The following is a 15,015-nucleotide window of genomic DNA, read 5'->3' as shown; positions in this document are numbered from 1 at the left end:
AAACATAATATGTTCTAACATGTTATGCTAGTTTATGAACATTATATGCTTGCACTCAAAAATATTGTGTTTAAAAAGTTGTGTTCCAAACATATAATGTTTATAGCCAAACATATGAAAAACAGTCTTTTTCATCCGTGCACCTATATTACCTGTTTTTTTTTCATAATTCATTATGATTGTAAATATATAAATAAATAAATAAAATTTTGAGCACAATATTGTTTGTGAGAATTTTTTTGAGCATATAATATTTTTGGGTGCAAAATGCTTCCAAACATATTATATGTTCACATAATAAAATATAGTTTTTTGGAAGACAACATTATTGAATTTGGATGCAAAAATACAAAATGTTTGGAACTTAGACTACCCAAACATATATTGTTTAGACCAATATGCTTTCAAACATATTAGATATTGGAAGAGATCAAACATATAAATGTTTGGGCAATACCCAAAAATATATATGCTTGAAGCAAAATATGTTTGGGAGTATATGTTACAGAAGCGATTTTTTGTGAGCGTGTAGAGATGGACATAATTTTCACTGCACAAGAATTTCTTTTGTGGTGTTATAACATATATGAAAATGCATTTTTCCAATAAATTTAAATTTTACTGTGTATAAATAAAAAAATGAGGACTTTCACCCTATGACAACCCAATGTAAAATTCATTACATCTGAGCCAAATTGGAAGTAGTTATTGATCCAAAAAGAACATTTACTTTTACTTACGGTTTGTTTGCTGGATTAATGGATGGTCAAGGGATCTCCTTTTTATAGCCGAGACCAAAGGGCGTTTCACATTAAGGTGAAATCACTTAGAGCACTCAGAAATATCACCAGATTCACTAAGAGGGGATAAACTGTTATGGAAAAGTTTTTTGACGTTCGGTCGAAACTGGGATTGAACGCATAACCCTCTGTATGCATGTCGGGCATGCATTCATTTACCTTTAGACTGCGACTTAAATTCGAAAATGGTCATCGATAGCCACAAAGCTCCCCATGATATTGCAGATCGATCAATACAACTGTCTAGCTACAGGACCATACCAAAGAACTGCTAAACAAATCAGGATGCCCTTTGGAAATGTAATAATCTTTGGTAAAAAGCAGTCATCAGAAGAAAGAAATTTGTGATCCTATCTTTCGCTGTTAAACTCTTTTTCTCTCTCTCTCTCTAGCGACAATAATATTAGTTGCAACCATCATGTTTTCCCTCTGTCGCAATGTATTATTATATTGTGTGTCACTAAAATACTAGGGTACTAGTTTACATATTTCTTTGGAGTAAAATCTAATGAAGCTTCTATTTCTTGTATCGTTTCAGAAAACCCTCTTCGATGAAAGCATCTCTCGACAGCTGACAAAATAGTTTCCAACATAAATTTGATCCTGGTAAACAAGACAAAGAGTGAACAAATTGAGACGTCAAAGCCTTCGGAACTTAATAGAAGAACAAAAAATTTTGAATGTCGATGGTTAGCAGAGGCATTGTAAACCTAGTATGAGAGAAAAAGATCATTCTCCCAGAAAAATGCTTCCTAGCCCCAAACAAGGGTCTGTTTACCCGATTTTAGGCTCCATGCCTTACAATAATTTCAACTCAAATGTACCTTATGACCTATCGTCGCCAGGAAGAGGGCATAGCTCGACCGCAGCTACCGCCCTCACTACAGCATTAACGGCCCTCTATCAAACGCAAAAGGATTTGAAAAAAGATCGAAGGCGTGGTCATAACGAACAACCCTTGGATCTTAGACTGGCCCATAAAAAACACGATGGCGGTGGTGGTGTGGGGGCAAGTGGTGGTGGCAGTGATCAAGATGGCGATTCAACGGAAATGATGGAAGATGAGAATAGCAACTTGGTTATGATTAGCACCTCCCAATTGGATAAATCCTGTCATAATTCCGAATGTAATAATAACTCCACCAATGCCAATTCCAGAGTTCCACGGGATGATGAGAAAATTGCCGACATGCATCTCATAAATGAATTGAATAACAACAACAACAATAACAATAATTTCTTATTGCAAAATCACTCAGCGCTACAGGAGCAATTCGAACAATTGAACAACAAAAAGATGCTCAGGGTATTGAGGGATCAAGCCAAAACCTTACCCACCAACCTGGACCAGCTGCCATTTCCAGTGACGGCTTTACATCCCACTCTACTTGAGACTATAGCCAAAGCAATGCCTCCGCTTCCATATCGAAATCTATTCTTTCTGCCACGACCGAACCAGCCTAATAACCCTGCGAATTTCCCATTTTTTTCGGGACCCAACATAAACAAAGAGACGAAAAAGAATACCACCACAATTACTGCAACAACCACAACGCCTCCCATAGCCACGACGGATTCGCCAATGGCGGAGATGAAATTCGATGCATCGACGCCCAATAGACCCAGTTCGCTGACCGAAAGCTTAGCAAACTCCTTACTACTTAATCAGAATGGAACCAATTCGGTCCAACCTCCGCCCAATACCCAGCACTATCGGCAAAAGAGGCCTGCGGTAAATCGTTCCAGTGCCCCGTCATCAGGTGGGGGCGCTAATCATCTGTACAAATCTAAAGACCGCTACACTTGTAAATTTTGCGGCAAAGTATTTCCACGGTCGGCAAATCTGACGCGGCACCTGAGAACGCACACTGGAGAACAACCCTACAAATGTAAATACTGTGAACGTTCCTTTAGTATATCCTCCAACCTGCAGCGACATGTACGCAACATCCACAACAAGGAGAGACCTTTCAAATGTGAAATCTGCGAGAGATGCTTTGGCCAACAAACGAATCTGGACAGGCATTTGAAGAAGCATGATGCAGATGCTGTCTCCATGGGTTTAGGTCTCAACGAACGTATCCGTGGAGGTCTACGGCGCTTCTGTGAAAATCCTGCAGAAGAGTCATACTTCGAAGAGATTCGTTCCTTTATGGGTAAAGTCACTCAATTGCCGTTAAATTCATCGGCAGCAGCGGCGACAGCTGCAGCGATTGGCAATAAGCATCATCTAATGGAAACAAGTACAACCCCACATTCGGAACCTCATTCACCAGGACGCAGTTCACCGTATGCGCCATCAGATCCAGACTCTACCGCCAGTGGTCTAAGGATTATAATAAAGGATGAGCATAGTAATCATAGCATTCAATCAAATGAAGGATTACTGCAAACAGATCAACAACGCCATCTACAGGAACAGTCGCAATCTACTGGTCAAAATGAACGGGGTTCCCAATCGTCATCATCATCGTCATCAGCACCATCACCTTCAGCGCATAGAAATGAGGATATCGAGGCTACCACCACAACGAATACAAATAAACTTAGTCCTTTTAGAAATTCTCCAAGTGAAGGGTGTCCTGCAGCTACTTAACAATAATTCAATTTTAGGTTAGAGGAAGGGAGGAATTCGAAATAAGTATTTTAAATTTCGATAAAAAATAATTCGGCTGGACCGAAACTTCCAACTTGCGTGAATGAGGATGAACAAAGTCGCTGACTACCACAAAATGGCAGCTTGGGGAAAGAGAGAGTCTAAATAGGATGAAAAGTGGAAAACCTACTTCGTTTGCGGTCTGACTATTAGCTAGGAATAATCTCTCTACCACGCAGCCCACCACAAATGTTTCTTACAAAAATATAATTGCCTGGCTTAGTCCATAGCATTCCCTAGCTACGATAATGGGACTTACGAACAGGTGTGATTTTGCACTTGATCGCGTAATATGTGTCGCCTGTCTATTAAGTCCATAGTTCACCACTGACCTATCCATACACCATAGGGCATCCAAAGGCAGCGTCTTTAGGACCTTGTTTCAACCTCGTAGCTCATCATATAACAGTGACTTGAAAAGCCCGCACCTAATGATATAGTGGACATGATAGACTTGGACATTCAGCTTCTTGCGTATTTCTGCCTTCTATGCATGAATTTATTGAGTAAAATCCTTAATTTTTTGCAGCGCAAGATCTTGAAACGTCAGCAAAGTAGATATTAAACCAATTGTAGATTTCAAGTGCACGACTTGTTCAAACGTCCTCATAAGAGAGGAGAAATAGATAGAATAGAAAATAAGTAGAGATTAAACAAAGCTGCAGATAACACTCCGAATTGGTGAACCCTTTGTTTCACTCTATGTAATTTAGGCTAATTGTCTCTTAATTCTATACAAAATAGAGGTGTGCACGTGACACGAAATTTTCGTGACTCACGCGTGAGTCGTGAGTCACGCTGATGGTGACGGCGTGAGTGTACGTGAGCGTGATTAACCAACCAAATGTCGTGCGTGAGCGTGAGTCACGAAAATAATATCTTCGTGAGTGTGCGTGAGTAACGAATTTCGGAAAAACACGCTCACGAAAATAATCCAGCTTACGAACATAAAATATTTGCGAGTTGAATTTATTTATAATTTTAGTGACATCCTAAGTGTTAACGGTCTCGATTTTAATCATACTCACATTTTCAGTCAGGTTCTATAGGTAAATTACTCATAAAATTATTCGTGAGTCATGAGGTTTCTCGTGAGTCACGACATTTTTCGTGAGTCACGATATTTTTCGTGAGTCACGACATTTAAAAGATTTTCGTGCGTGAGTGTGCGTGAGTACAAATTTTCTTTTCGTGAGCGTGCGTGAGCGTGAGTCATACCAAAAAATATCGTGCGTGAGTGTGCGTGAATAAGATTTCTCCGTCGTGAGTGTGCGTGAGCGTGAGTAAAATATTACTCAAGTGCACACCTCTAATACAAAACTCGCGTCCGCACATATAATTGAAACAAAACTATGCCTTTTCCTGGAAAAATCACGCCCGCTAGCGACATCTTCGTTGATACCTCACAGATTCTTCCCAGCATCCTTACTCAAGTCTTAGTCTGAGTTTATTAGTGGAATCATCTCCTTTACTCTTTATTGGCATAGCACAAAGAATCTTATCTCAGGCTCATCTGAGTGTCCCGCTGCGATGTCAAAGCTCGCCTCGAGAATTCGACCAGCTGACATGTTGCATTGAGTCTCAACATTTTTTTACAATATGAGCATTATATGTCATGGTAGCTAATTGTAGCGACGATTGGTTTATTTTTGTGGGCCCTGCCGGTTGACGTACACAAGTTATTGAATAGTAAGGGGGCTGAAAATTAATTGGAATTTTCCATTTTATACATTATTTCAAACAAATAGAACCTTTGTGGCATTACTATAAGATATGGGAAAATGTTTCCACTTGCCTCAAGTTGAGGCGGAGGAGGTAATATTTCGATGTCTTATTGCTAACGTGTCTCTGTACTCTGATACGTAGCCATTGTGATTACACTCACGCAACTATGATATGTTCTAAGAGTTCGTGAGAATAATGTAACTCATGCACGATCGCAGTCTGTTCCACTCATACCCTCTCTTACATGACAATTGTTGTAAGGGCATACACACCCTCACGATTTAAAGTCAAGCATATGATAATAGACTCGAAAGATGCCAATCTCAGCATCAACCGGACACCAAAAAGTTTTTCAGCATTGGATTATCCCCTCTCCGTATTGCCGGGGACATTTCCGAGTGTTTCAAAGCTTCTCTAAGTGGCAATTTGAAAAGCCGTTGGGATAGGGATATATAATGGAGATCACTTGTCGTTCTTGTAATGTTAATAATTAACTCGTTTGTACATCGGTCTAATATTTTACAGATGTTCCTCTTTGATGATACACTCTAGGAAACTTTTCCAGTTGCGGGACTAATAAATATCCTTAATGATGTCTGCGAGGCAAACTAAATTTGAATTAAACGAGGTTGCCTACAGGCAAACAAATTGAATTAATTATACCTGTCTTAGCAATTTTATTCAACGTATACTATTTCGAAAAAGTATGGCATGCTTTTAGGATGGGATGAGAAATCGCACCTAATAGCATACACCAAATAAATGACATCTTTTCGATTCCAAGCCTTTCCTCTAAAATTTCTCAAAACATAAATAAAAATGTAATCTAATGTTTATAAAAATTTACAAATTAAATAATTTCCTACTATATTCCTACTATAATTCATGTATATGCAGAAGTCTACATATACATTTCCTCCATTTCATACTCAATACCTATATAGATTTACTTTTAAAAATTCCTTAAAATATTACTTTGATATACGATATCACTTACACAAATTTGTAGCATATATAGAACAGTTAACAACATAAGAAACGTATGTTATCACTATTCATATTTCATAAAATTTCCTATATGATGTTTCAAATATAATCTTTTTTTTTCATTAGATTTGTGTAAATAAACGGATTGCGTGGCGGAGAATTAACTCTGCCTACGCTTTTAAGAGTCTTTTTAGGTAATTAAGTTCTACAAACATTGTTCATAGAAATAGTTACTTTTGACATTGTAAGTATGTAAAATATTACCTTATGTATATGTATGGATACTTAAAATTTAAGATATGTAAATACATATGTAGAAGTAAATAGCCCTTACACTACTTGTAAAATTATTTGTGTCTTTTTCTATGTTTAAAAAATAGGTAAAATGTTTTATTATTGAAAATCGTGTTTTATTATTTTTTAATAAATGTTCCACAAAAATTATACCAACATTTGTTTTTATTTATTGTTCAAATACTTATTGGATAATGTTAAGGTATTAACAAAATATATATGTGACATTACGCCTGTTTTCTTTTAACAGATGTGCTAATAAAAACAGCAGTGTCAGGCTTTTCTGCAGTGCCTACTCACAAATTTCTTTGGATGTAATCTACTCAACATGTGTACCCAGAAAAGTATTACATACTCATTGCTTTAGTAGCTTATATACTTATACGGAGCCACCGTGAAGCAAGGGTTATTAGCATGCCCTCCTTGCATAAACAGGGTCGTGGTTTCAAACCCAGTTTCGACCAAACACCAAAAAGTTTTTCAGCGGTGGATTATCCCACCTCAGTAATGCTGGTGACATTTCTGAGTGTTTCAAAGCTTCTCTAAGTGGTTTCACTGCAATGTGGAACGCAGTTCGGACTGGGCTATAAAAAGAAGGTCCGTTGTCATTGAGTTTAACAAAGAATCGGCAGCACTCACTCACCACTGTGGTATTTCAGTGGACTGAATAGTCTAAGTGAGCCTGAAATATCGGGCTGCCACTATACCTAACCTAATTCCTTTTAATTTTTCTATAATCCACTGACTCTATCATAAGCAAAGGTATAGTGAGTGGGCTGCCACTATACCTAACATAAACTGTTTAATTTTAATTTTTCTATAATCCACTGACTCTATCATAAGCAAAAGCCCTAAAAACAAAAATATCGCACACGTATTTTTAGCGTCTTTGCTAATGATGGCGTTTGCATATTCTTGCATTAGATAGTGATTACCAGAAATCTGTAATCTACCTTCTTTAACTACATATTCGATTTAACTCCATAGATGCTTTTATTTGTAATGCACATCCAAGACTATGTGTTACAAACTGCATACGAGAATAGCTCCGTTCGATAACCCGATAATTTTTGATAATTATCACAAATTTTTACTGGAAATCGTTCGTTTACACCAAGTAGTATAAAAAAAAAACTTTGTAATACAAATGTATTTAGGCCATGTAGGCTTAGTATTACTGAATAAAAACTGATAAAATAAATAAATAAAAGAGAGACTATATTTGAGAGTTCAGATAGAGAAATTGCAATTCTTTGCTAGAGATTTTCCCCAGTAAAATCTTGCAAACTATACCATACGTTGCCAGCTGGTTGTTGATAACAAACAGAGCGCCAGTACAATGTATGTGTTCCGCAACTACAATTGGAAGTTTAAAAACAAGATTTGTTTTCTGTTTTTAATGTTTTAGAACCTGAAATTTTAATTATGCAAATTGTAACTGGATACCGTTCGCGTACTTTCCAGCAATTTTAAACAAAGAGAGTAAAGTGCACTCTTATCCTCTTGCTAGTGTTTACTGGATATTTTTTACTGGATCACTGGATCACATGCAATGAATACACAGAACACACTATCACGAAAAATTTTCCAATAAAAATTTTAATTGAGTTTTAAAAAAATATTCAATTAAAAATGTAATTGATTAAACAATCCTTTAATTGAAATAATTAAATGAATTAAATAGATTTCTTAATTGACTTCAATTCTGTGATTGAAGATATTTCAACTGAATATCAATTGGATTAATTAATTTCGTGATTGAAGACAAAAAATATTTTTTTTGTGTAGGCTTACTGTTAGCCTATCATTTTTGGCACATCATCCAATTACCTTTCAATTTGGCAGAGTACATATACCTCAAATGACACAAATACCACCCATATATCGATTCACAGTTTCATATATGGCTCTCGATTTACCGCTCATTTAAGCCAGTTTGTTAAGGTATTGTCAAGTAAATATCAACTTATATATATTTTTCTTCACAATTTTATTGTAAAGGAAGAAAATTTGACTTGGAGATATACATATGTTATGGTCAAGTGCAAAGACTCTTTTTTTCTATTTCGGATAAAACCTAGTGGATCTAAATACATGGTACTTTTGCCACCAATTTCATTAAATTGTCCTTGGAATTAAATTATGCATAAACATTTGTCCGGTTATAACATTTCAATGGCATTAGAAAATGTTTACTTACCTTGGATGATTTATGTTTTTATGATGACAATGAATTGTTTGAAATTTGATTGGAGAAATTTGAATTTAATATTCGATGTGGATGGCCAATGGAATGAGATGATTGAATTGATTGTTGCATTAAAGAAAAAGTCTTTTAATGATTTAGTGTTTTGTTGTTGTAGTTTGAATTTGTTTTTCTATTTGCTTTTCGCTTTCTCTCTCTCTCTCACACTTCGGTTTCAAAACGAAATTACTATACTAATTCGTTTTTGTAATTTGGCTTGTTTTGTTGTGTTAGTGTTTTAGCTTAATAAGTATCATTAAGTTTAGAATGATTTATCTCCTGTTTGTTGATTTTTTAGTAAATTAAAAAAATAATAATAAATTTAACTACACATTTAACAAAGAACGACGACGGCAGACACGGCATGGGAATGCCTAAGCATTCATCTCACAGATACTCAGACTCGTTCTCTTAGGCTTAATGCATTTTTGTAACGGAAATGTATGGTAGGGGCTTTATTTCCTCTTACTGGGAAGGAAGATTAAGGACACATCAAACCAAAGATTTGCCACCGCCACCGCCTGATTTTGATTTACTACCGCCGCCTCCATGTTTCGATGAAGAATTATATGATTTGTCAGACCCAGAACTTATATTACCTGTAAGAGAAGGGGTCAAAACAAATTCGAAAGATTATAGCATTTATTCTTACCCTTATGACCTGAGGAGGATTTTTTAGTATTATTGTAGGGGTTTTTAGTGCCGCCCTTGTCACTGTCATAACCACCCCTCCGTCTTGATTCTCTGGGGCTAGGAGGTGGACTGAAATCTGTCTCTGTGTCATATGTTGACATCAGATCACGTTCTGTGCCATAATTGTAACGACTATCAGTGGGTGAGAGTGAACGATATGTACGTGGTGGTGGTGAATATGTGTGATGACGATGCCACGAATTGTTACCCTCATAATCCATATAGTCATCATAGTCTAACATATTTGACCGCTGAGGAGGAGGAGGTGACATAATTCGACCCAATGGCGGTGGACGCATCTCACCAGCTGGCACAAACGGAGGTGGTGGTGGCATACCCATAAATGGTGGAGGTGGACCCATAAAAGGTGGTGGTAGGAATGGTGGTGGTGGCATACGACCTAGCATTGGAGATCCTGGAGACTCCATGTGTATAGGCGATGGGGCATTTGTTAGATCTTCACCCAAGCTTGTGGGGCCAGCTTCTGCAAATGGAAAGAAACGACATGAGCAAATGGGAAATTTCAAAATCGACTGGTGTTGCCTACTATTAACGTCATTGACATTGCCTCCAGCCAATGCTGTTAGTCTACGTCTCAAGGCTGTAGCTTCTGCTCGGGCTTCTTCGTAGCGTCTATCCGATTGACGGGCGGCCAACCATGTTTCATGGGCACGATTCTCCAAAGTGCCAGTTTGGGCCTTGTGCGCTGCAACTTGTGCCTCAATTTCAGCACGCAAGGCATCATTTTGAGATCTAAGCAAAAAATGACAGATACAAATTAAAAATTCATTTAAATTGGCAAAACTTTAAATCCTACTTCAATGATTGTATTTCCTCTTGCATTGCCGTTAAGCGTTCCACAGTTGTGGATGTCTCTCCCTGTTGTTGCAACCACATGGTTTCCTTAAGGCTTAGTTCCCTAAAAAATTGAAACATGTAATAGTCTACAATGAAATCATATAACAATATTAAGCTCTTTACTTTTGCAATTGAGTTTCTTTGTCCTTGAAGTAATTTGATAAAACTTCCAGTCTAGTTTGTGCCTCCAACTTATCCTTTTCCGATTGATTAAAGTCTTGTTTTAGTTTCTCCACTTCGGCAGTAACAATGTGAAGTTGATTTTCAGATAATTTTCTTGCATCCTAAATAAAAGATAACATTTATTGAATGAAATGCTGTTCCTTGAAATTTAGTCTTACCAATTCTAATTCCAAACGTTCCTTCAGCGATGCATATTTCTTTTGAGCATCCAAAAGTTCAGCACGTATATTGGCTGCATCAATAACTTGTGTTATATTTACATTGGGATCTTTTTTAACATTTTTCAAGCATTCCTCCAAGGCCTGCAAATAAAATTGTGTATTTAAAGGCGTTGCGTACACTCGTATGTAAGGGCAAAGTGCTGCTCCAATATCTTCTACTTACTTCCACTTTGGCCGTACTGGTCTGCCACTTGGTGTGCTCTGCTTCCACTTTAGCACTCAAGTCTACAATTTCATTTTGTAGTCTCTTAATTTCGAAATTCTTTCCTTCCAAAGCCGCTGTGATGTCTTTGTCAAAATCGGTTTTAATTTCCTCCAGGCGTGTTAGTAGATTTCCCTTCTCTGCTTCCAGTTCATCGTTGTCTCGTTGCAAGTTTGAGATTTCAGATTCATAGCGTGCATTCTGTTCGGCTATTAATAATTGAAGTTCACTGTTTTCTCGGCTCTTTTCAGCCAAACTGGCATTGATTTCCAAAATGGTATCTAAAAACCAAACAAAAAGGAAAATAAAAAACCAATCGTTTGTTTTGTCGTATACTTACTTTGTTGCTCATTCAATTGCTTTTGCAATTCCTCAACACTGCTTATAATACTCTCATCGCCCGTTTGATTGCTCAACAATTCCGAAACGATTTTATTCAATTCTATACCCGCATCTGCAGCATTTTCCAATTCTTTTTGTAAGTTGGTAATTTGCTCTTGTAAACGTGCCTTTTCCACTAGCTCTTCTTCCAGTTCCTTTTTGATGGAGACGACCATGTCATTGGAACCAAATGAATTGTCCTCAATGCTAACCAACTTTTGTCGAGTCGACATTAGATTGTGTTTCAATATGGAATTTTCTTTATGCGAGGCCAGGAGGCTGCTCTCAAGTTGATTGAGTTTTGAGAGTAGAGCTCCTTCATTACTACTGTTGCAGAAACAGTAATAGCCAAAGACAAAGAAGAGTGTGGAGGCTGCAACAATGGCCAGAAATGCTAACAATTCACTTATTTCCAAAACTTTGGAAGCCAAAGCTTGAGCAAATGTTTCCAAGGTAAATTCGTTGGTGATAAACGATTTTATAGAACAGGAGCAGTCGTCTTCCAAATGATTGTGATTTTCCACAGACGCCTGGGGACAATGATTTGGTCCAAGTTGTTCACAGTATTGTGATTGGGCTAAAGAACAAAAAAAATAATCCTATTCAACTTGGAACAAAAGTAAATAATAGAGAATGTTCAGTGGTTAAGACTAGAAGTGCCCATATGTAATAGGTACTTTTAGTTAAATGTGGTATCACAATGGACTGAATAGTCTATGTGATCCTGAAATTTAATCGGGCTGCCACTTTAACCTAACCTAAACTAACTTGGAAAATGTTGTAGCTTACCTTCATCTTTAGGTTTTGATATGTGATGGTGACTACCCCCAGTGCCTGGATATAAAATTTTATCCAGATCATCTTCCCCGTCATATTTGGATTTTTTGTTATTGGGCAATATATTTTGGACCGTATCCATAATTGTAGCAAAAAGTCCCTTATTGTCTTTCTTATCGGTTTCCTCACTGTATATTGGGGGCGTTAGAGATGGCAATGGATTGGGTTCCTCTTCATATATTTTAGGCGGTTCTGGTGTAGCCAGTGGTTGCAAAGGTTCCACACTGCCATAGCCATAGGACGGAACTTCCTTTTCTGCCTCAACTTCAACCACAGGGCTTGCTGTTGTCACTTCCGGTATGCTATGGGCGGGAAAATCTGTTGTCTGCTCCTGTTCAGGTGGCATATATGCCGTTGGATGCTGACCATAATAATCGTATTGCAGAGGAATATCAATTGGTGGCGTTTCAGTGGGGTTATTATAATATTGCGGTGGCAAAGGAGTGTTTGATGAATCAACATATTCGTATGGGTTATAGGGAGCAGAAGGTATATACGCATTAGCATTTGGATGATAGGGATCAAATTGATTTAGTTGGGCGTTTTCAATTGTTTGCGATTCGGTAAGTGTCTGTGTAGTTGTTGTGTCAGGTTTGATTTCCTCAGTTTGTTGTGTAGCCCTGATAGGTGATTCAGTGGTGGATGCAAAAGCTTCAGATTGCAACGTTTGTGAAGACAACGTAGATGATTCGTGACTAAATGTAAAAGCTTCAGAAGGAGGAGTAGGAGATGCCAAAATAGATGGTTCAGAGTATGGCGTTGATGATGCAGATAGCGATGATTCTGTACTGGATGCAGTCGTTTCTGTTTGAGTAGTTTGTGATGCTGTATCGGTTTCTGATTGTGGTGGAGTACTAATTGCAATATTTTCAACAACAGGAGGTTTAGATGTGGATGAAAGTGCTTCAAATTGCGGGGTTTGAGAAGCGTATGTTGACGTTTCTGGGCTATATGTAAAGGCTTCTGGATGAGGAACTGTGGAAGATGCGTCTGTATCAGAAACCAATTCTGATTGTGTTTGGCTACTACTTGCAAGATTGTTGTCTCCGCTGTTTTCACTTACAATATGATCTTGCTTGCTAGCTGTTTCTAAGCTAATCGGTAGAACTTCTTCATCTTTCTTAATATCGGGAAGACTTGGATCAGTCGCTACGATTTCCACATGTGGTACCTCTTCTAGCGGCTTGGCAGTAGGTAAGGCTTCTATGGTTATATCCAAAGAATTTTCATTGACTTTATTTTCTGCTATAGGAACTTCTTGTTGCTGTTCTTGTTGTTTCTGCTCGCCCTGTGACAACACTTCCACGTTAGACAAATTCTCTAAATGGATTTCTTGATCGGGCTGATTCGATTGATTTGTGGGGGCAGTCGTTGATGGCTCAGTTGACGTTGAAATTAACTCAGTTACTACATCTTCGGGTTTCGGTGTTGACGTCAAATCTACGTCACCTTCAGGGAGTGTAGTAACTTCGACTATAGATTCGGCAGACTTGGGGCCATCTCCACCTTTTACGTCAAATGATTCTGCTGATGCGGGATTTGTTAACTTGTTTTCATCGTTTTTTTGTAATTCCTTGTCGTCGATAACTTCCTCGCTATTTTCATCTTCCTCATCATAGTCGCCAATTTCACCGTCATCGTTATCATCCTCTTCCTCGCTATCATCAGCTGCCATTGCCGAGGTTGAACCCAGTTCCTTACTCAAGTTCTCCACATTGATTTCATTAATGTGCACATCATTTAGTGTGGGAATCATAGTACCATCCACAACTATAGATTGTTCCTGAACAGGTGTGGCTGTCTCTGGTTGCATATTGGTAACAGTTTCCGTAGGACTACTTTTAATGGAATCCCCACTAACATCTCCCAATGGCTTGGTAGTTGTGGCCTCTATTGGTACCTCTGATGAATTTAATATATTACTTTCCGCCACTGGAGGAGCCGCACTACCGGGCATTATGGTATCCACAATATAATTCAATTTCTTTTCACTAATCAGAACTTTCTCCTCCAATATGAACTGTTTTGGAGCATAGCCTTGACGACCATTTACTTCAATACCCCATAGTGATGGGTCAGTGCCAGCACTTTTTGACTTAATACGTATGGGAGAATTGATTTGAAATGATACCATACCCTCCTCTCCAGCTCTGTAATGTATCTTTCCTCTGCCTAGAGAGACTATTGCTGTGGAATAAAAAAAGTATTGTTATCGAATAGTGCAAAATTTTAAATTTCCTGCGGCATTTATACCACTTACTCTCGCATTTTTCATCTGCACACAGGCGTTTGTCTGAAAGTCCTAGTGTTGTGTTCCACAGAAGTGTAAAGACCAACGTCAGTGTTAGTTGAGTGAATAAATTCGTTGATGGTGCTTTGCTGTTCGTTTTCCACATTTTGCATTGCGTTATTTCGTATGTCGTTTCGCTTAGACAAACTCCAGAACAAGTATTTTTGTGATTTTTTCTCGAACTTATGGAAAAACACACACTTTTTATTTATTGTCTTGGGTAAAAATTTTTCGTTCGCCACATCACACATATAAAAATGACTTTTATTTGCAGAGTTGCTCTATCGATAGTACTATCGATAGTTATTTTTTGACATCACTATCGATAGCTTATGACGACTATCGATAGTATCGGTATAAATGTCAATACACCAAAAAAACATAACTGTAGTTAAACTAACGCTAATTTTAACTTATTTTCATTGAACAAATGTTTGTAATTAAATTTGGAACAAATCTACTTTAGTACAAGTTGTTAAAAATAAACAATTTTTTTTGAGTTTAGGAGAAGGGATTTCAAATCGAATATGTAAAGTAAAATATTTTGGCGGAAAAGCCTAGATTTCGGGATATAGACATGGTATTTTCCTTTATATTTTTCGTAATTCTAACAGCAATTTTTCATGAAATGAATAAAATTCGT

The 15,015-nt window shown here is 37.5% G+C and overlaps 2 protein-coding genes across 3 annotated transcripts in view; one reads left to right on the top strand and one right to left on the bottom strand.

The window, feature by feature from the left end:
- LOC142227333 (uncharacterized) overlaps positions 1-6,612 on the top strand; it is a 111,095-nt gene extending 104,483 nt beyond the window's left edge. Inside the window, exon 2 of the mRNA XM_075297807.1 lies at positions 1,339-6,612. Coding sequence (XP_075153922.1) covers positions 1,516-3,396 — 1,881 coding nt within the window. The 5' untranslated portion in view covers positions 1,339-1,515 and the 3' untranslated portion in view covers positions 3,397-6,612. The remainder of the gene's footprint in view (positions 1-1,338) is intronic.
- Positions 6,613-8,804: 2,192 nt separating this feature from the next.
- On the bottom strand, positions 8,805-14,639 carry Tango1 (transport and golgi organization 1). Of its 2 annotated transcripts, XM_075297803.1 has the most exons (11): positions 14,343-14,639; positions 13,146-14,269; positions 12,035-12,443; positions 11,205-11,822; positions 10,826-11,145; positions 10,600-10,743; positions 10,382-10,542; positions 10,218-10,319; positions 9,948-10,153; positions 9,360-9,884; positions 8,805-9,306 (listed from the first exon to the last, which is right to left on the bottom strand). In XM_075297803.1, exons 1-11 carry the CDS (start codon positions 14,476-14,478, stop codon positions 9,200-9,202), a joined length of 3,852 nt encoding a protein of 1,283 aa, XP_075153918.1. In that variant the 5' UTR covers positions 14,479-14,639; the 3' UTR covers positions 8,805-9,199. The 2 variants fall into 2 exon arrangements, with proteins under 2 accessions (XP_075153918.1, XP_075153917.1); XM_075297802.1 differs by having other exon boundaries at positions 12,035-14,269.
- Positions 14,640-15,015: the final 376 nt, after the last annotated feature.

Source organism: Haematobia irritans, chromosome 2 (assembly GCF_050003625.1).
Source record: "Haematobia irritans isolate KBUSLIRL chromosome 2, ASM5000362v1, whole genome shotgun sequence".
Lineage (NCBI taxonomy): Eukaryota > Metazoa > Arthropoda > Insecta > Diptera > Muscidae > Haematobia > Haematobia irritans.
Note: the sequence above shows the minus strand (reverse complement) of the source record. Positions and strands in the feature narration are given on the sequence as shown.

Coding starts and splice junctions, on each gene's coding strand:
- Tango1 (XM_075297802.1), bottom strand. CDS start 14,478: ATGTGGAAAACGAACAGCAAAGCACCATCAACGAATTTATTCACTCAA. Junction 14,270..14,342: donor TGCAGATGAAAAATGCGAGA/GTAAGTGGTATA, acceptor TTTATTCCACAG/CAATAGTCTCTCTAGGCAGA. Junction 11,823..12,034: donor ATCAAAACCTAAAGATGAAG/GTAAGCTACAAC, acceptor TTTGTTCTTTAG/CCCAATCACAATACTGTGAA.